At 42.3% G+C, this 20,715-nt stretch overlaps 1 protein-coding gene across 3 annotated transcripts in view; it reads left to right on the top strand.

The window, feature by feature from the left end:
• The window catches only part of FAM13A (family with sequence similarity 13 member A), an 80,486-nt gene that overhangs the window by 55,270 nt on the left and 4,501 nt on the right, over positions 1-20,715 (top strand). For 2 of the 3 annotated variants that reach the window (XM_025197287.1, XM_025197286.1), the window contains exons 8-14: positions 6,828-7,041; positions 8,475-8,613; positions 9,512-9,593; positions 9,732-9,952; positions 11,226-11,309; positions 15,296-15,391; positions 17,117-17,200. In XM_025197287.1, coding sequence (XP_025053072.1) covers positions 6,828-7,041; positions 8,475-8,613; positions 9,512-9,593; positions 9,732-9,952; positions 11,226-11,309; positions 15,296-15,391; positions 17,117-17,200 — 920 coding nt within the window. The remainder of the gene's footprint in view (positions 1-6,827; positions 7,042-8,474; positions 8,614-9,511; positions 9,594-9,731; positions 9,953-11,225; positions 11,310-15,295; positions 15,392-17,116; positions 17,201-20,715) is intronic. The other variant, XM_025197288.1, reaches the window with a different exon arrangement.

The following is a 20,715-nucleotide window of genomic DNA, read 5'->3' as shown; positions in this document are numbered from 1 at the left end:
GTGAATGGTTAAATCTGCTGCTTTCAAATTCAATAGCATGGTGGGTGAATAGGGTCCCATTATTTGGCTCTAGTAAATTCTGGTGTAACTGAAGTCAGAATCCAGACTTAACATGAATCAAATGGCCAGATGGCACTTCAGGTCTTGGTTTGGACCACAAGTGAAATTCTAGTGTTGAGTTTCTGGATTGTATCCGAGGGCACTAAGAACACTCGGTTTGCAGCCACTGAACATTGGGTACTCAGTGGCATAGCTCAGAAGTGGCTTGTGAAAACAAATTCAATGGCTGGGGATGTATTCCCATGCGGGTGTCACTTCCTCCAACTGAAATTCTTAGGGAGAGACTCTTGGCAGCAAACGTGAGAACAATAATACAAGACTACCCTGTTTGTGAAGGGTTTTTATTCTCTTACTATGATGCCTGCAGAGGAAACCTTACATTTTAGACCACTGTGGTTTATATATCAGTTTTTCACTTTCCTAGGATTGTTCCAGAACTGTCATGAGGTCTGTGAGTTGAACAACACGCGTTTTTATTTTTGTTTTGGTGAGTTAGGTACAGTAGAAATTACCCCACATCCATCCCCTCTGCCAACTGCGTTCAGCACTAGGATATAAATGTTTGGCTTTGCTATTTCAGTGCGTGCAGACAGTTCTGTGAAGCCAAGCATGTCGTGGAGCCTGTCCATTTACAGCCCCACCTGTTGGCAGCTAGCTTGAATTGATGTGGCGCTTGTCTGTACATGGAGATTTTCCTGACTAATTTTGTGTGGATTCTCTCAGTCTAGCCACAACCTATGTTGTGGGGACAGGGAACCACAACACAGGTTCCCTGTCAGCCCCATCCGTGGGCTGGAGTAGTGGGTCCAGCTGTTCAGGGTGTGTGGCCAGCAGATCATTTTTATCTGCACTTCTGTGCCCCACCAGCCTGGCCCACCACCAGATTGGCCTTCTATGCCACCCTTGCCAAGCTGGCCCATAAGCTATTTTTTTGGTACAAAGAAAGTCTACAAGTATCCTGCAGGGCTTATTGGTGGCTCCTTACACCGAGATTAATTTAACCTATGGTACCTGTAGTCACTGAAAACAGAGACGCATTTCAACAGATATAATATTATTTTATTAGTTGACCCTGATCATACAGGTTCTATTCTCAGTGTATGCATTGAGTTAACTGAACCATTCCTACATCAGGTGCCCAGGTGAAGCATGGGTAAAACCTATTTCAGGAACAGCAGCGTTGACCCTGCAGCTCACAGCTCTTCCATCTGAGAATAGAAAGTGTCCTAGCCTCCTAGGGTAACCTGTAAAAGCCCCGCAGTTAGTGCAGCTGATGGCAAATAGAGCATTTCCAGAACCCTTCCATAACTTAGTTTACTGAAGACTGTGTTTAAATCAAACTCGTGAATGAAAGGAAGAAAACATCTTTAGTGCTTTCATAATCTAACCCTGCTTGGCAAAATTTTTCTGAAAATTTTACTAGTCAAGGACCAAAGTCTAGCTTCCCCCCACCTTTTTCTCACAATAAAAATTATTAATATAAAGCTTTCTCATTTAAAACAAATGACTGACCTCCAACAAGCAGAGAACTGGAAGATTGCAAGGGTGGTCAGCAAATTGACTATCCCACATTTCTTTCTGCTTTTCCAGATGAATCCTACATTATACTATAAAGGACTATAGACTGTGCATTAACATATAGATAAGAGTTGTAATACAAATTATTACAAAGCCTATACCCAATTTCTATAACTTTAAAAAAATTAGAATGAAAATGGCTCTTTTCAAACAAACAAGCATTCACTGTCAGCATTAAAAACCTGAAAGCATTGCCACGAAAGGACCTCAAAATGCGAATATAAGCAATTGTAAATTTGTTTTAATCAATTTAATTGTCCCCACAAAAAATAAAGAGGGCATAAATAGCAATGGGGAAATTGATAACAACATTGAAATTTAAAGGTCTGGTCTCTGAAGTTAGATAAAGTAACTTGTTTGCTTAGTGTAATAAATCCTATTGTGTTTTCTCACCATTATGCACAGAAAAATTAAATATTATATTATTCAATTAAATAGTTTAATTGCAGAAAGTATTGCAACAAATAGCATTTAGTTTCACTGTCATTTTTTTAACATTCATTATTTTGTTAACAAATTATAAAAATGAGTAAACTAGTCTCTCTCTCCTGTAATTAAAGAGTGTTTATTCCTGAGCCATCATGCAGCAGTGCTTTATTAAGACTATATATCTTTTTAAACCATTGCAAGAGACTGTGGTTTGAGAATTTTTAAAGTAATTTTGCATTGCTCTGGCCCATTTCAGTCTTTCTACAACTCGCGTGGTGGCACCGTTTCATTTTCAAAACTGCTATAATTCCTATTATTTTCCATAGGGTTTCAAATAGAACTTGGAACCAGCACCTCAGGAGGTAGAAATGTTTGTAGTTCCTTTGACTTCAGTGGGGCCTCACCACTGTAGTCCAACTGAAGATCTGCTCTTTTGGGATTTAGGCAGTGTCTCCTTTAAGGAGTATCAATATTGTACTCCAGCTATCATTGATCCCTGTATAGGATGCTGACATCATTTAGGAACAGCATTTATATCTCCATGTATAGACATTTTAAGCTGAAGTGAGGTTTTTTGTCCTGTACTGCACCAAATCAATATTGAGGGGGTAAGCAAACTAAAAATATAACAACTTCAGTGTAAAAGAACAACAATTGGCTTTGAGCTAACCATAAGAAAATCTTCTGGTTAGAAGGTGCTGCCATGTGTCCTCAAGACCTCTTAATTAAAATGCTTCCATGGTCATTTCAAGATCACCAGTACCTTCTATACAGTAACCTACATACTACGGTACAGAGTTGTCTATACATGCACAGTCGCATGCACCTCAGATGGTTGAAAACTTAAATGGCAGATTGATTCCACTGTATTACCCTTTAAAAGCTCATAACCAAAGAGGACACTGACAGCTGCTGCTACTACTAGCATGTTTCATCTTTTCCACCCAAACATGAGAGGCAGGGGACTGAAATGGAGGTTTCAAACCGAAACACAGAAAGAACATCATGCACACCCTGAACTGCTTATACTCATGCATAATCCTGACTAAATAACTTTTCCCCATACTTGTACAGGTCTCTAATTGCAAAATCAAATAAAAAAGATACAGTACAGGCATGAAGGGGCCCAGAGATGTGTGAGGATGATTGAAGAGACTGCAGGGACTTCCTTAGGAAGGATAGACTGACAAGACTAGGGACTGTTCAGAGAAGTGCAAATAAGAAGAGATGTGATATTCTAGATAAAAAATCAGAGACTTAAAGAAGATAGATCAGGTACTCCTTTCACTTTTTCTTTTTAATATGAAACCAAAAAAAAAAATGTAATACAGCTAAAAAATTACCTGTGGGATTTATCAAGATCAAGAATTAGGCTCCAAAAGTCTTAGACATTTTATAGAAATAACAAGATCTTGCATGCTTACATTAGATATAATGCAAAATATATTATATGGATCCTCAGGGCAGAAATCATCATATACTGACTGACAGGGGTTAGGAAGAAACTTTTCTTTATGGCAAGGTTATTCTGCAACTGAGTGACACCTCTCTGAAGCATCTGGGACTAGCACTACAGAAAACAATGTCCTGAATTAGATGGATCATTGATCTGATTGTTGTGGTTAAGATGTAAAACTGCACCCTGCCGGGCAAGGGTGGCCTGGTGGGGCTCCTGGTGGTGTGGGAGCCCCCAGGAAATGCCAGGCCAGTTACCTCCCTGGTGAAAGGCAGGTCAGGGTGCCTTATAACCCCAGTGCCACATTCCTGGTAGTACTGTAATGAGCAGGGGGAGCCCAGGGCTCACTTAAGGAGCTCTGAGCCAGAGCTTAGGTCAGAGGAGGAACCTGGGGCTGCACCCAGGCAGCAGAAGAAAGCCTGGGGGCTCGAGTCAGACCCCATGTGAGAGGGATGACAAGGAGAGAGATCCTGAGCAAGAGGGGTGATGAACAAAGCAGCCCCATGAGTGTAGGTGAGTGAGGAGGCCCAGTGAGGGCATAGTAGCCCAGTGAGGGGTAGGAATGAAATAGGCGTACAGTTGTACGATTGCTCAGTCAACACTCAGGTGAGGATAGCAGGAGATACCCAACGGACTGCACCGGGGCTGATTTGAGGAGAAGAAAGCTAAACCTGAAGCTGGGTGGCATGTGTGGGGCCCCTGAGAGAGGCAGGATGAGAGCCAGCAGAGTAAGTGAGAGCGAAGTGAGTAGTTATCCCAGGAGCAGGGTGTCTGGCAAAGACCTGATGAGGAGGCCACCCTGTTACACTGATCCAAAACAGCAGTTAGTTGTTTGCTCCACTTACTGTTCAGGTTTTGTTAGCTGGTTTATCCTCCTGATCAGATTTTTCTTTTTTTTTTTTCTTTTTTTTTAATCTCAGTTTTATAACCAGCAAATGAACCGAACTGCCCAGGGTCGATGAAGTCTTCAAGGACTGAGAGTGAAAAATAAAATCAATTTTCTGTGGCTGCCATTTATTCCATCCAAGTCTCAGACTTGCTTTTTTTCATGTAGGGCTTTTCTTCCCCTCCTTCAGAACCTTCTCCTTTGGAACATGCATTCAATCTTATCATCAGTATTTGAAATGAAAAAAAACTGGATTTGCTTGAGCCTCAGTCCCTGCTAAAGGTGAAGCAGCTTAGTTCAGAGCTGTTTGGATTGGATCAGAGCTTTTCCAAATCGTTATGATACTTTTAATGTTGCATGATATCTCATATGTAAATCCACCAGAGGACAAAGCCATATGTATCATGCATTGTTAATAATGCCCTTATTCACAGTTGCATTAGCAGCTTAGTTGGTTTACTACCAAGACACGTTCTTTTTTTCTTTTTCCTTTCTGTCCGTAACCAACTGACTGTAAATCATCCAAAGAACTTAAAAGTAGAGTCTTTCAGGATAGAAAGTACTCATTCCCCAGGATGGGAGAAGGGGTCACTGGAGTAATTACTTAAGTAATTTTTATGCACAGTAATTTGGCCAGTAAGGGTGGGGAATCATGCCCCTTCTGCACTTACATTTGTTTCTCGTTTCACTATAAGAGTATCTCTGAAGACCTTGCTGAGAACATCAGAGCTGTGTGTTGCTTTCAGGGAAGCATTCTGATTCAGGAAATTGGTATTGTCTAGAAGATTCACATTTTGATTCAAGGGTTGCAAGTCCTATGTTTTATCTTCCTTTATTATTGGCGTCTTTCAGCAAAACCTTTCCAATATCAAAAAATGTCAAAGAAAAGGTAGAATTAACATGCATTTGCTAACGACATTTAATCAGGAAAATAAGTTTACATGTGCATGTAAGCTAGCTGTAGTGCCCTAGATGTACGTTTTGGATGTGTGATGGTTTTCAACCCACATCACAGCTGAAGCTTTGCATTTTGCAGCAGATTCCTCCAGAAGAGCTGTTATACAGCCTGACATCAAGGTAAAGCTTGTTCTTTCCCTGCACCATAGCACTGGGCTATTGTATCCCCAGCCGTATTCTTTTGGGTGTAGCATCAGTCACAAAGGCAGAGACACTAAGGTTACACCCCTGAGACGCTAAGATTAAATCCAGTTTGATGCACAGATTAGTATAAACGCACCAAAGAATCCATCAGTACAGCACTAGCTATTCTCATGCAATTGGTAATGCAAAGGAGAGTAGTGTTTCTTACCCACCTTGGTCTGGAGGAGGGTTTTGCAAAACAATGAGATAACAGAAGTTCCACTTTACATGGGTAATGGAAATGCCACTGTTTTAAATGGTTATGGAGTAAAAAGGCTTGAACCTACACTGGACAAGATCTCATTCAGGCCCACAGGAAATGGGTGACACTAAAGCTGTCATTTGGCCCTTTCTAGTGTTCTTCTTTCCCTCAAGATATTCTTGAGTGTGTTTCTGTCATTTGCTTGATTCTGGTTAGAATGCCCAGTTCAAAGCATGGCTTTTACACCTCCTAATCCCATGGCGCTAAGTAGGAGCATGCAAACTAGCTTAGTAAACTATCTGAACACAAGATATTAGAGTCCTTGTGGCATCTGGATGGAGTGATCACAAGAGCGAGATGATTTCTTTCAGTTTGTTCCCATATGCTATTCAGGTTTCCCTTTCCCACCCACCCTCTGTCTTTTACTTACAGCCAGTTAATTCATCCAATAGCTGGGAGATGTGTTCACTTTTTCACATGTCCAGTGTGTGGCTATTTCATTCCAGTGGGATCTTGTTTGTTTGCTTGTAAAGAAAAATTAGTCTGAGCACTTACCGTCACTAATACTTTTCCAGGTTGAGGATAATAGCCATTCAGTCATCTTGTTACTCATTTATGATGCCTTCCTGTTCTGTCTGTTGCATTTTGCAGCCCTGAGTTATCTCCTTCGCACTTCAAAAGTGTATTTCCTAGCACAACTCCTGAACCTCAGGTGGTGGTTGGGAGAGTAAAGGGAGAGGGTACTGTCAGGCTTAGCATTTATTTCAATCAATTGCCAGCAATTACTGGCAGGATTCAGGCCCTGGTTCTGCATTCCTTAAATGTGTATATGATCATCTTTATCTTTGTGAAGTGCCCCTTCTCAGAAGGTTGCATTTTTGTACTCACTTCACTTGCATTTGCACACTTGCAAATGCCGACCTCATGTAGCAAAGAATTGGGCCTTCAGTATCTGAAATGGGACAGACAGTATGGTTTTATGAACTCGCCTATGTCTGTGGTGATCAAAGAATGTAGTGAAAACAATGCAAGGAAAATGAAGCTCACTTTCCCCTTGCCTTCTCATCGAATTTCAGAGCCCATCCCAGCTCTCTCCACCTGGCAGCGTGATGGCTTTGACTCCGACGAAGCCCGTCTCTCCCCTCAAGCCGGCCATCTCATCCGCCAGCTTTTCGATGGGGACAGCGACCCTATGCTCTCCCCTCGCTTCTATGCTTATGGACAAAGCCAGCAGTACCTGGATGATACAGAAGTTCCTCCTTCCCCTCCAAATTCTCACTCGTTCATGAGGTGGGTTGCAGTTTCAGAGCTACCATCTGAGCAGCAGGCGAGAGGCTTTCCTCTCTGCTACCCAGTACTACTGTATTGTAGAGTGTACCTTTTGAGCAAAATAGGCCCTATAATTGCATGCATCTTGTGGGGCTGAGGTATCTCACCAATGGAAGCCATGTCACTTCTTTGGGTGGCTCTGATGGCATCTGGGGCCATAGGTTGGTACCCAGGATATAATCTTGTAATAAGGAGGCCATTGCACCTTGACAGAGAGTAAAACTTGGGATGCCCATTCAACAAAATTCTGGCCCTGGCTCTGCTGGAGATTCAGTATGTCACTTCAGAGACATTGCTTGATGTTTAAGAGCCTCTGTTTTCCCCATCTATAGCATGGGGATGACAATACCTACCTAGCTTTGTGAAAGGAATGTGAGGTCTTCCTATAAAGAGTTCAACAGCAACAATACTGAAGTAGATAAGGCACAGGTAGTGGTAGAAAGAGAATTGTGCTGTAGGGCTCTATATACTAGTAAATCTGTATTTTAAAGAGTTTGTAATTTGGCTGGAGAACTTCTTTCCAGTAGAAATGTGGTGTGAGACCTAGCTGATTGCCTTCTATGTAAACAATTCAGAACTGGAAATGAGGTACATCTGATGAAAATTCTGGCAAAAAACCAGTAAAAGAAATGTAGGGCAGTTATTTCTGGTAAATATTATTTTGCCCCATTTTTGATCTCTTATAAGGTTTATGGGTGTATTTTAAATGTTGATTTTTAAATTCATGTCTGAGTAACAGCACAGCACTGATTATGCATTTTGGCCCAGTTCTAACTCCTCTTGTATGTTGATAGGCTTATTCTAGCACTAGGGCAAAGGAATGAGCAGTTTCAACTTCTCTGGAGGTAACTATAGTACCCTGAAGGTGGGAAGGCAGAAGTGGTGTGTCATACACATTCAGATGGCTGTATTTGGCTAGCCTGATATTTGGGAAATAGTCAGACTTTGGACAATTATTGTTCTAAAACTATAAACATTCCCTTCACTCCCACCCCTCTTCAAGAAGTCTGACTTCCTCTCTCTCCCCTGGTTTAACTTTTCAGGGGTCCAGTTGCCAGCTCACTCTACTGTATCTAGACTTGGCCAGCTAATCTTCAGGTCTCATGCCTCATTTTAGGGTACAAGATGACAACCCTTCTTTCCTCTCACCCTCTTGCTTATTTTTTTTTCTGACTGGCAGTTGACTGCCCCTCCATTCTTCTGTCAAAGAGACCAGAAAGCTGTCAGAGACACCAGAACCAGTCTTACTGCCCTAACAATGTTCATAGCATTGGGTTGCGTCATGGCTTCATGATTCCCAAGGGACTTGCCATTACTTACATCGGGCATAACTGACTCTCTGCATGAAGACGTACTTCTGAGTAGGATACAACTCCATTCTCTGTTCCCCATAGGAGGCGGAGTTCTTCCTTAGGATCTTACGAAGATGACAGAGAAGACTTGACCCCTGCACAGCTCACCCGGAGGATTCAGGGACTTAAGAAAAAGATCAGGAAATTTGAGGAGAGATTTGAAGAGGAGAGGAAATACAGGGTAAGCCATTTGCAATCAGCCTGCATTGTGACCCAAGTTGAGGAGGGCTTCTGAAGATCTAGTACCTGAAAGCGAAGAAGAATGGAACTGCTGAACAACAAATTTAAAGCACACTTTCTTGTATTAGCATCGCCAAGTGAATTCCTTTCCAAGGCACAGGAAACAGTCTAATAAACTGCTGGGATTTTTATTGCTTCTTTTTCTAAACATGCCAAAAGCTGATAGCTGTGTGTGTGGGAGTGGCTAAGTTAAACTTACTGATTTAAAATTTGGCTGATAGGGTGCACAGATGCATCTTGTTTTAGTGAGTCTATGAGGAAGGACTCCTTGACTCTGGTTCTCTGCCCATGCACAAAGCACTGCTGAGTAACACCAATGTACTGAACTCTTATTTTTCATGACATTGAGTAACAACTTTTTAAGGATCTAAAAGTTCACATGCATGCACATTAGCTGCTGATGAAAACTGTAGGTTTTAGTAGTTAAAGGCTTGTCCAAAGTAGAAAAAAAATGGAATCAAATGGGAAAAAGTGCAGTCTGTTCTTGGATTGGGTCATCTAGCCACAGTAAATGGCACATGCTTCTGTGCCTTTCTTTATGCTATAATACTTACCACTTTCAGTCTTCAGAGGGCTTTAAAACATTTATTGACCCATCTGATATTCTTGTGGGCCAGGCAGTCAAAACTGTCACTCACATTTTACAGATGGGGAAAATTGAATTTTAAACGAGTTGCCCAGATGTCAGGAAGGTAGTACTAAAAGTGTGACTAGATATCAAACATTTGTAGCTCCCCCTCCTGCGTCCATCACCTCTTCAGACAGACTTTTGTCTCAATTTCTGCCCTGCCATTCTTTCAAAACCATTTCGCTGTGGATTTCTGTCCTTTTTCCTCCAGCCATCCCATAGTGACAAAGCAGCCAACCCAGAGGTATTGAAATGGACAAATGACCTTGCAAAATTCCGGAAGCAGCTTAAAGGTGAGTCGCCTACCATGGAAAAATGGCCTGCAATAGATGCTGACCTCACATGGACTGCTACACTGAGCTATTACCTTGTCACTGAAAGTGCTCTTTTCTATCCCCTACCCACCTTCCCCTCCCTCCAAACCTACCCAGAGTCAAAATTGAAGATATCTGAAGAGGATCTGGTTCCTGTGACGCGCCAACGGAGCAACACTCTCCCTAAGAGCTTTGGCTCTCAGCTTGAAAAGGAGGAGGACAAGAAACAAGACCTGTCTGACAAATCTGCAAAGCCTGCAGTTGAAGCAACCCTAGAGTCCGTTCAGAAGAAGCTCCAAGAAAAACGAGCAGAGACAAGCAGGCCCGAGGACATTAAGGTACGTTTCGGGCAGATCAGGGTTAGGTGCCAGGACTGGAAATAATGTTTCAGCAGTGCTCAGGGTTGTGATAGCTTCTGCTACCCATGCAGGATCATCCAAACTGCTAAGCTTAAAATCTACTTCTGAATTTTGTTTTAAATAACTTGACCTTTCACCTCCCACTGTAGCACACCATGCTGTAACCAATTTTTGTCAGGTATTGTGATTCTCAAAGCATTGTCCATACTGGATGTCATAGTGTCCTTTGTATCTCTGAGGTTCCAAGATCCATTCTAAAGGGATAGGTTGTGAGGCATTTTCTGTGTGTTATTTAGGTTTCCTTATCTTCTATTATGACTGGAATGCTTCAACAAATTATGTAGGTCATCCAGCACTTCTGAAGATGCCTGCAGTTTGGCTTAGACTTCTCTTCTCTGGTAGCTCATGCCAAAGTTGAATGATCTTGTCTAAGGACACATTATCACAACTCCTACCAGGGCGCCTCAACTGTCTCAGAAGAGCAGTTACATCTGAGAGTTACTGGTGTGATTCTTGTCTGGTGTAGCAAGTTCCAAAGTTGTTGATAACCTTGTAAGTCAAGGCCTTGAATTGGTAGGCGTAAAATACGCAATTATTATTTTTTTTTTTCCAAAAACAAATTTATGCAAGTTCTGGCAAATGTTTTGTGAAAAGAGGGGCAAGCAATGCTCTGTGTTCCTGAGTAGCAAATTATTGTTTATAGGAAAAAAGTTTTCAAGTTGACCATCTCTGAACCGTCTATAACAGTTCTGCAGTGGCAAGGCTGTAGGCCTTTTAAAATGTCTGTTAGACTACTGGTGTAATAATGGGAGAAGGCAATATGTGGAGTTGGAGTAAAAGGACAAGAAAAATGTCACATTGCAAGACTTATACCCCTTTAAATCAGGTAAAGCAGAAATCCTGAATGGTTATGTTGGACTATGAGTCTTCAAAACTCTATGAAAATTATTTAATTCCTTTGTTGCATACATGATACCGCTTTCACATTTAAGCATTGTTTAGTTTTCATCTCTACATGTAGCATGTAATGCGAGCTGCAGTGGTAACGGTATTTTAGTGTGCATCACCAGGAAAAGGGGCTTGGGGGAGCAGTAGTAGGTATTGTATATGTTTATTCAGAAATACCGCACCTTACTCTTTTAACTGCAGCCTTAATGTAGATAAAGCCACAGAACAATATTATACTAGCCTAGAAATGTTTTGCTTTTTTTTTGTCACTTTCTCCCATTTTTCTCCTTTGCCTTTTATATAGGACATGACTAGAGATCAGATCGCAGCTGAGAAAGTGGCTCTTCAAAAAGCACTCTTGTACTATGAAAGCATACATGGAAGACCGGTATGTATAGAAGTACATTGCAAAATGTTTTGATATATTTCTGCCTTGTGGTGATCAACCTCCCACCGCTACAAAACATTAGTAACCACCTGTTCTGGCAGGAGAAAGCACCATCATTTTCAGACCAGCCTCTGCTAAGTGCAGTGTTCAGAAACCTTTTCTGCACAGAAGCTAGTTTGGGTGTATGTCAGAACAAGCTTTTAATTAAGATTGTCTGCGATTTCCAGTGTCAGTGGCAGGCTGTTGGCAAGGGGTGATGCTGAGATCATGAAAGAAAGTAAGCTGCATTTGCTGTGTTTTTTGAAGCTGTTGTAATAGTCTCTAGAACTTTAAGTGTTTAAACATCACACACAGATTCTTTCCTATGTTTAGAATTTGATCACAGTATGTAAGGTCTCAACTCTTAGCCTTTGGCTACTTTAAGTTATATGTTGCTTCTCCTGCTGTATTGACTTTATGAACTTTGGTGGCAGATGGATGTGCAAAGCAGCTTAATTTTGGAGTGACAGTAATGCATATAGCAGCAGTAGGGGAGTAGCAAATTACTGTTTCTCAGGAGCACTGTGTCAGGGGAGTCGGTGAATCTGCTGTACCCATTCACTCCCTGGCTTGTCACATTTGAAATATTTGGTTTATGGTTTTACTGATTATTTAATTCCTTTATTTCACTGCTGTCAATACCACTGCCCAGGTAAAACATGATCATTATAGCTTGGACTCTGCCATTGTGCTCCTTATACTTGGTACCTTACAGCTTTATTGTCTTATAAAACTCACGTTAAAACCACTCTGGAGGAGTGATTCCCTTTTCTATCTGTTCTTACAGGGACTGATTCTGCTTTCATCATGTCACAAATGAAGGGTAACTCCCCATTTGGATTTGATGAATTTATGAACGTTTAATCCTGGTTTCAGATCACGATCTGGCCTGTAATACGATGCTGAGATTTTGTTTTCTTTCTGTTCGTTTATTAATATGACTGCTTTTTAATTTTTTAATAAGCTGCTTCTACAACACAGCAGAATTGAACCGATAAGCAAAGCAAGCTGCAACTAATCAGTTTTGCTGTTTCCAGTTACTGACAGTGCTGCAGTGGAAAAGTACCGAGAGTTCTTGGATAATGTGGATAGTTCAGCCAAGTTTTTAAAGACATTTAACTAAACAATAAAACCAGTGAAGCTTAGGTTTATTGTGCAACTGGGTCTTTCTGCACCAGTGACGGGTGAACCTGGCAAGAGGTAGGAACTGAACTGCTTTATTTAAGCCAGAAAGTCTTGTTTCTACAGAAATCCTCGAGACAGTTGAACAATGCAAGCAGCGGCCTCTGCTTCACTAGCTGCTGTTTGCCATATGGAATGTTTGCCCAAGGCATTGTCAAAGGCTCCGTTATGCAAGGTTTTTTTTGTGTTTTGACATTCTTCCAAAATATACTTGGGTTTTGTTGGCATTATTGATATTTACTCAGTGAGAGAGTCTGTCCATGTGCACGGTTTTTCTTTAAGTCCTGCTTTAATGAATGAAGTGGCACTTATGTAAATCCATGATAATATATTTGGCCTAGTATGTGTACTAAGATTCTTAAATTATACCCGTGTGTCTTTCCACTTCTGGTGTGATCCAGACTTGGTAGCAAGGTGCACATTTTTCCATTCCTCAGCACACCTAGTGATTCTTTTCTCCCAGTCCAAACCTTGTATTTATATTTCTTTTTGCAAAACTTGGATGTTTTATCCTCTTTGAAGTGGCATTAACTGAAGGTTCAGTTCTCAGCCTTAGCAGGCACCTTTTCATATTGTTTCTAACCCTTCAGGACTGATTAGTCCAACTGCAAAGTAATACTAGGGCATTCTCTTCATAATTAGGAAGGCTCCAAGCCTGACTCATCACTGCCTTTCTGTGGTCATGTACCCTTTTAACTCCATTGAAATCAACTAGTTGCACACAATAGTTCAACATTTGTAAGGCAACTCTGACTGCATCAGCTAATGAATGTAATTATGTCAACTAAGACAGTGGTGAAATCTGTTCTTTTGAGTGCAGTGAATGGGTGGCTTATCCTTGGGGTTTTCCCATGCTGGTTACATGCTTCTCTAGAAAAATGTAATTGCCATGTCTTCATGTTGATGGAATGAGATTGTTCAGCGGTTTGACAGATACATTAAATAGAAAAGACAACCCAACAAAGATTGCTGGATAGATAGGTGGAGCCAAGTTCCTATGCAGAAACCTTGATTGTAAATAGATCTTTTAACCCTCAACTTCTTCCTTCAAAATGGGCTGTTGTAGAGATGAGCCCAGGCAAAATATTGTACCTCTACAACCCTCACAGTTTGTGGAAGTTTGCCTCTAAATTTAAACAATGCAGCATGGGCCTTTGCTGATGGGGTTTTTTTTAAGAGTAGTCTTGTGAAGGTGTAGGTTAGAGAGTAACAAGAGAAGGTTTTCCTCCCTTGCATTCCTTTTACCCCTAATTGATGTGGGAAAGAGAGAGGGTAATCACGGGAGATGGAAGTTAGCCCCAATTCCAAGAGCTCATCTGTGGCTTCCAGGCATCATGAAGTACCCAATGTCATGGTTGTAGTGGTAGAGCAGCTAAGGCATCATGCTGTGAATTTGGGGGCATGAGTTTGAGCCCTACTCTGGGTTTCCATCAGAGACCACCCCAATTGACCCAGCTGTAAGTGGGTATCTGGTCAGGCAGGCTGGGAAATTACAAGGTGGCTAGATTTGATGCTGACCCATCAGTGCCTTGTGTGCCATTGGCTGTAGAAATTGGGATGCATTAACCACATCAATCCTGTATTCCACTGAGCTCAGAAGGACCTTGGACCTTTCTGACAATGCTAAGATGCTTCCACATGCACTTCTGCCTAGAGCACCATCCCAAAGTGAATTAGCCTAAAACACAATAAACTGGTGAAATTTAAAAAAAAAATGAAAAGTGTATACATCTAACCACAGACTGCCTTTTCCCCCAAAAAGGAACAAAAGGTAGAAATTTCTTATCATCCCTCAGGGACTACACCATCACTATCGTTCTTGCATGAAAGGGCTTAGATGTTGTGGTTACTGGCATCAGTGGAAAGCCTTGAGGTAGACAGGAATGACCTTAGAATCAGTCAAAACTTCCTTTCCTAAGAGCTTTGTGGTCCAAAATTAGGCCAAAGATATAATGGAAGGCCAGACGCATTATGTGACTAAAACAAGGGTGAACAGAAAAGAAGATTAGCAATTTGGTTGTGTAGAATATTCTGCTTACTGTTTTTCTGCCTGACTAATGAGGAATTTAAGACATAAAACCATTCCCAAGCCCTTTGCATGCATCTACTGTAAATGTAAAGCTTCCCTTCTCCTGCATTCCCTGCAATCACTAGGAAAGACAGGGTCTTTAGAGCTTTCTTGTGAAAGAAGAGGTGGAGAGTTAAGCAATTCTACACACATAACTGGAAGGCAATTTAAAGAAGTAAGCACAGCAGCAGAGAGGGTTGCACAATCATTGCATTGTCATCTGACAAGGTCTGCAGGTGATCATGCCTGGGGTCGCTTCCAAAGGCAGTCCACAAGACTCCTTTCACTTGTTGCTATATCACCCTCCAGGATCCCAGCATGAGGGCAGGAAGCTCAGTGTGTTTGCCCATGAGTGCAGATGTGATTGCCATTGCATGGGTGGGGTTGGAATGAGGATAGATGATTGCAAGGCCTGTTGTGAATGTCCAAAGCCCCGTTTGTCCACATGACAGAAATTGCTCAGAGGTAGCAGTCAGTGCTTAGGCTTAAGCTGAGGATTGCAAGAGCAGTTCTGGGACAGCACACCAGCCAGGTCAGTGTGACAACGTTAATCCCTATACAACTTTCAGTACCGTTTGACAGCCCATGGCACTCACAGAGGCTAATTTCAGCCCATCTAGTCAGTGGTGGTTGTGTTACATGAACACATGTTACCAGCTGCCAGTCTCACGGAGCGTGTTTTGTTTGGCTTTTCCAGGTAACAAAAAATGAACGTCAGGTGATGAAGCCATTGTACGACAGGTACCGCTTGGTCAAGCAGATCCTGTCCAGGGCCAACACCATCCCTATTATTGTGAGTACGGCACTTCTCTAGGGTGGATTGCTGTTTAGCAAGGGGGGAAGGGAGAAAGGAGGCATGCAGATCACACTTCAACACACCACACAGTTGCAGGGGCCCAACCCCAACCTCCTTCCTCACTGAAAATTAACAAGCACATGTCGTTCATTGATTTTAAAGCAGCTGGAATAGTGAAGACCTGGTTGAAGACTCCAGTGCCTGCAGCTGGCTTTTGGGCACTTTTTGCCTGCTGCTGTTCCTCCTCTTTCCAGTGGGTTGCTGCTATTATTTTTGGCCAATCACCGTTTTTTTTTTTTTTCCTTTCTCTTTCTCCTAACCCCTTAGGCTCCTCAGTGCTGGCCTTTTACATTGGAGACCATGGCAGGAATATAGACTTGTGTCTTACCCACACTCTGGCGGGGCTGAAAAACAGCAGCAGTCAGGCTGCCCAGTTTAATCCTTGGTCAAAGGGAAGAGGGGCCAGGCACTCAGCTCCTTCCAAGTGAGAGCTCTCAGCACTCGGCTCCTTCCAAGTGAGAGCCCACAAATGGCCAGTGCTTTAACAGTGGGTACAGTTCAGGGGTGGGGCTGCCACTTACACAGAGTCTACCACACCCCTCCTGAGGTTGAAAATCACCAGCTCTGCTTATAGGATTTTAGCTCCAGTGCCTCAAAGTTGAAGCTGCTATTGTCTGACTCCTGCTGCTTCCTTTGTCACTTGCCCTAAAATGATTGTTCTAAAACACTCTCAGACATGGAATAGTTTAATTGGCTCCATGATAGAGAGCTGTTTTATATTGTGTGCTGCCTTTCGTGAATGAGCCTTTGCTGCTTTGTTGCTGCCGGGCCATGCTTGCATCTTGGCAGCTGGTTTAACGGAGTGCCTGTTTAAAGGAATGGATTGGCACAGTGGCACTCGGTGCAGTCGGATACGCTGGCAGGCATGTTTTTCTGGATGCAATTGATACATTTGCTGCATTAAAACAAAAAAAAACCCCAAAAAAACAAAAACCTGCCCAGAGCCCAAACTTTGAATAGCTCACAATGTATAGCCCCATGTGGCCAGGAAGCAGCCATGCATCCTAGTAACTGCAACTGGGCCAGATTCTCAAAGGAGTGCCGAGCCCTTTTTGAGTCACTGAAATGAAATAATTTTGTCTTTCAAAAGTTTTCAGTGCCCAGCACCTGCCTGAGAAGAATGGAGAATGTCTTTCCTCATCCTTCTCTCTCATAAGAACAGTGAAAGGGGAGGTTACCTTTGAAAATCAGACATGCATAAATTGAAATGCCCACGTGGGAAAAATCTGGCCCCATATGGGAATGCTGAGTACTTCTGAAAGTCTGACTGGACTGTTTCACTGGGTTTGCATCAGAGCCATAAAGAGCCACACAGTCTCTTAAGTTACATACAGGGGCTTGGGGGGTTGCTTTTACATCATTGTTTCCTTAAAGACGTTGTTTTCCTGGTCATGCACAGCTGGCACTCCTGTGTTATATGCATTTTGTTCACACACTTGGCACTGGTGTCCTTAGCTTAGTAGCAACTTGGGGAAAGAAAAAAATAAAACATTCTATGCTACAAGGGTTTTTTGCCTGGAGTTTTTTTCTTTAAGAAGCAGTTTTCTAATGCTGGCCTGGAAATGTGTTAAGAGCATGATGGAGATGAGATGAGAGCAAGAGAACAGGTGGTGGGGGAAAAAGGGGTTCATCATATAACATACTTGTTAACGCCTATCACAGGGTTCCCCTTCCAGCAAGCGGAGAAGCCCTTCACTGCAGCCAATTATCGAGGGTGAAACAGCATCCTTCTTCAAGGAGATAAAGGTGAAGACCTCCAGCTGCTAACTAATTGCTCAGTCTGCATCAGTTTCCCCCTCCTAGCACTGAAAGACTTTTTTTCATCAGTGTTGATTCTTTGCAGTGTCTTCCAGAAAAATCAGTAGCTGCTTTATGCCTCGCCAGTTTTGAACAAATTTCTCCTTTTTGTTGTCTTGCATCAGCCTACAGTATTTTCTTGGCTTTGTGTCTTTTTCCTTCTGCGCACATATTTTGCTTTGCAAAAATTCTCACAATTATTCTCAATTGCACTTTTGCTTCCTCTTCCTGTTTTATAATCCTAACAAGTTGTACTCGTTTCTCTTGCTCCAAGGCTCTGCAATCTGCTCACAGCATCATGACTGAGTTGGGCTGTAACACCGACACTTTCTCCCTCTCCCCCTCTATGAATGAACATGGGTCAGACCTATACACGTGTTCATGTCCCAACCTATGTCCGGTTCTGGCTTCACACCTTTTAAAATGCAGTTTTATAGAGATCAGCTTTAAAAGCAGAGTAAGAACAGTTCAGTTCTGTTGGCCAATATCTGACCTGGTTTGAATGGTGACTTTTTTTTCACACCATGTGCTGCTGTGGATTGGTATTTCTCAGTGCTGACCATTGATGCAAAAAGCATTGGGCCAAATTCATTATTGGTTTAATTGCATGTGACTTAAATCATCAAAGCACCAGGTATGAATTTGGTCCATATTTCTTTACCAGTGAAGGCCCAAGTGCCAGCACCCTTGGGCTTATTCAGTAACTCAGTTACTTGCATAATGTGAATGAAGGAAACGTGTTGCTGTGACATTCTGGTCTTAATTCCACCCTCAGCCTACCTACTTGTTTACTAGGCAGTGTTGATCAATATTGAAAACACCATTGGCCAAGTGTCCCAGGTGAATGAATCTTTTAATAAGATAATTGTTGCAGCTTAAATATTAGTTGACTATATGAGGTTCATGTTGATTAAGGAGCAAATGCAGTGAAATGCATGGGAAATATTTGTTTCTCCATCAGTGAATTGCTCTTAATAGTCACTGGATGATTGCTGAACTGTCTGCATTTAGAGACTCTTTTTTCAAATGCTCATTCATTTAAATGTATTTGGAGCACTGGGACACCAAGTCAGTTCAGTTACAGGGAACCAGTGACTGTAGTAACTGCCTCTAAGCATGCTCTTATTCCATGGGAAATACAAGCTTGCCTATCCCATTTCTGTTTGAGGGCAAGAGTCTGTACATGGGCAGTTACCGCAAAGTACCTCACATGGTTTAAATTCACACCCTAGCTCACTGTGCAGTAGCTTTTTTATGCATTCATCCCCTGAGTATTGTATCATGCAGGGAGCATTAGACATCTGTGTTCCTGAGAGCCGTTCTGGCTTCCAGCAGGCTTTTGGGTTGAGTAAAGGGTTGGTTTCAATCATAAATGGGTCAGGACCCTGCTAATCAAAATGCCACCCCCCCCTCCCCCCAACAAACTGCTCAAGAGAGGGATTTTAAATTTATTATTTAAATAAGAGGGAAGTCCAGTAGGGCATTCACCAGCAGGGTTCCTTGACTGAAATACACTTCCCTCCCTGTTCTACCAAAGGGAGGCTTAGGTATTCCACAGAGCCCATTTGTTCTTGCAAGCACTTAGGGAGGTCAGGGGTTGGAAATTGAAGGGGAGGGACTAGCTTATGATAACCTTAGGTAGAGCATCTTTAATAAACCATCCCACAAAAACACATACCAGAGAATTTATTTACTGGGAAGAATGATGCACTAGAACAGTGGCTCTCAATCAGGGGACCATGGCACCCAGAGATGCAGCAAGATCCTTTTAAGAGCACCGTGCAATATTGGTACTGTTAGTTGTGTAAACTTCTACATGTGATTCACAAGGTAAACCCAGAAATTTCAGAGAGGTATCCATAGTGTCAAAACCATTCTGCCCAGTTGTCTTTCTGAGTGCTTTGCCACAGAAAGAATCATTTTTCTGTAGTCAAAAACAAGAGAGAACTAAGCTTTTTCAAAATGGAACTAAGGAACTAAGCTGTTCCTTAGTTTTCCATTTTGAAACAGGGATGCTGATACACAAGACATGCCGGGCACTTTAATTAGATAATTAATTTTTTCAAGGGGTGCCTTCGGTCTAAAAAGGTTGAGAACTACTGAAATGTTGTGTCTGTTGTTTCATGTGTTGCGACACAGAGTTGCCAATGGCACCAAGTAAGAGGCAGCAGAACAGAGCGGAGCAGAAATCCAAATGGATTGCAGGTGCAGGTGGAAATGTGGTCTCTGTACAGTAGGCAGAGTAAGGGAATTGATTATGACCACAAGTGTAGAGGTCTGACCTTAACCCGTTTCAGAATATAACTTGAAAGGTCTGTATTGGGTATTAGCATTTGAATTTTTACTGGAGGACTTTTTGAGATACTCCCTTCAGTTCAAGGTGTGGAGGTCTTTTTGCAGATGACCTCATGACCATAATTTGTAGTGGTGGGCAAGAATGGCCTAAGTAAGTGTAAATCTGGGGTGTCAACGATGCAGCCTGCAGGCTGGATCCAGCCCTTAGAGTCCCACCCTCCAGTTCCCGGTGCTTACCCTGGGTCTGTATTTGATCCATGCACTGTACATGGTGTGTGCTAGGCTGGCCCCATATACAAGATTCAGGATCCCCCATATACAAGCTTCAGGACCCAAGCCACACACAGCACCCACTCCAGCTGGTCCAGGAACTGCAGTGCACACAGCACAGGTCCTAGACCAACTGCAGCAGGCACCACATGCAGCATGTGTCCTGGACTGACCAGAGCAGGCGCTGTGTATTTTGGATCTTGGATGCAGAGCAGGAGGGGTCTGTGTGCTGCTCTGGCCCCCAGAGCCAGCCCCACACCATTCATCCAGCCCATGGAGTGACCCTGCACCACTCATCAAATGAGTTTGCCATCCCTGGTATAAATGCTACATTATGCCTGATCTTTTTATTTCCTTACCTCCCACTGACAAAAGTTCACTGGCTTGTTTTTGCACTGCAATGATCTCTGGCTGCATGTGCAGTGCCCTTTAAATTGGAACAAATCACTGTGATAATCTTGATTATTGTGTCCTCTTCACACTTACCTGTGGGCAGAAGGGCAGAGCCACCAATTTGAAATGTACAAGCTATTTGGAAATGTTTCCTCCAATTTTGTGAATAATTTGTTACAACAGTTCATGAAGATTCTGCACTCCGTTCTTCTGGAAAACAAATGCCTAAACTCTTTGTTTTCTCTATTGGTTAAGCAGAGTAGTCAGTGCTCCCAGCCAGTCAAGCATGAGCTGTTGTCCCCTTCTTAATTCATAATTGCCATTATTGCAGTATACTGTACATCTGTAAAATGGATCCTAATGGCTGAATTAGCTAGCGAGGAGTAAGAGCAGAACACAATTGAAACATCTGCTTCTCTTACTTGAAAACTTTAAGTTTTATGTCATTTGCCTTTTATAAGCTACTTCCAGAAACGCTTTAAAATCTAATCCTTCATTAAAGGCCA

Source organism: Alligator sinensis, unplaced genomic scaffold (assembly GCF_000455745.1).
Source record: "Alligator sinensis unplaced genomic scaffold, ASM45574v1 scaffold125_1, whole genome shotgun sequence".
Taxonomy (NCBI): Eukaryota; Metazoa; Chordata; order Crocodylia; family Alligatoridae; genus Alligator; species Alligator sinensis.
Note: the sequence above shows the minus strand (reverse complement) of the source record. Positions and strands in the feature narration are given on the sequence as shown.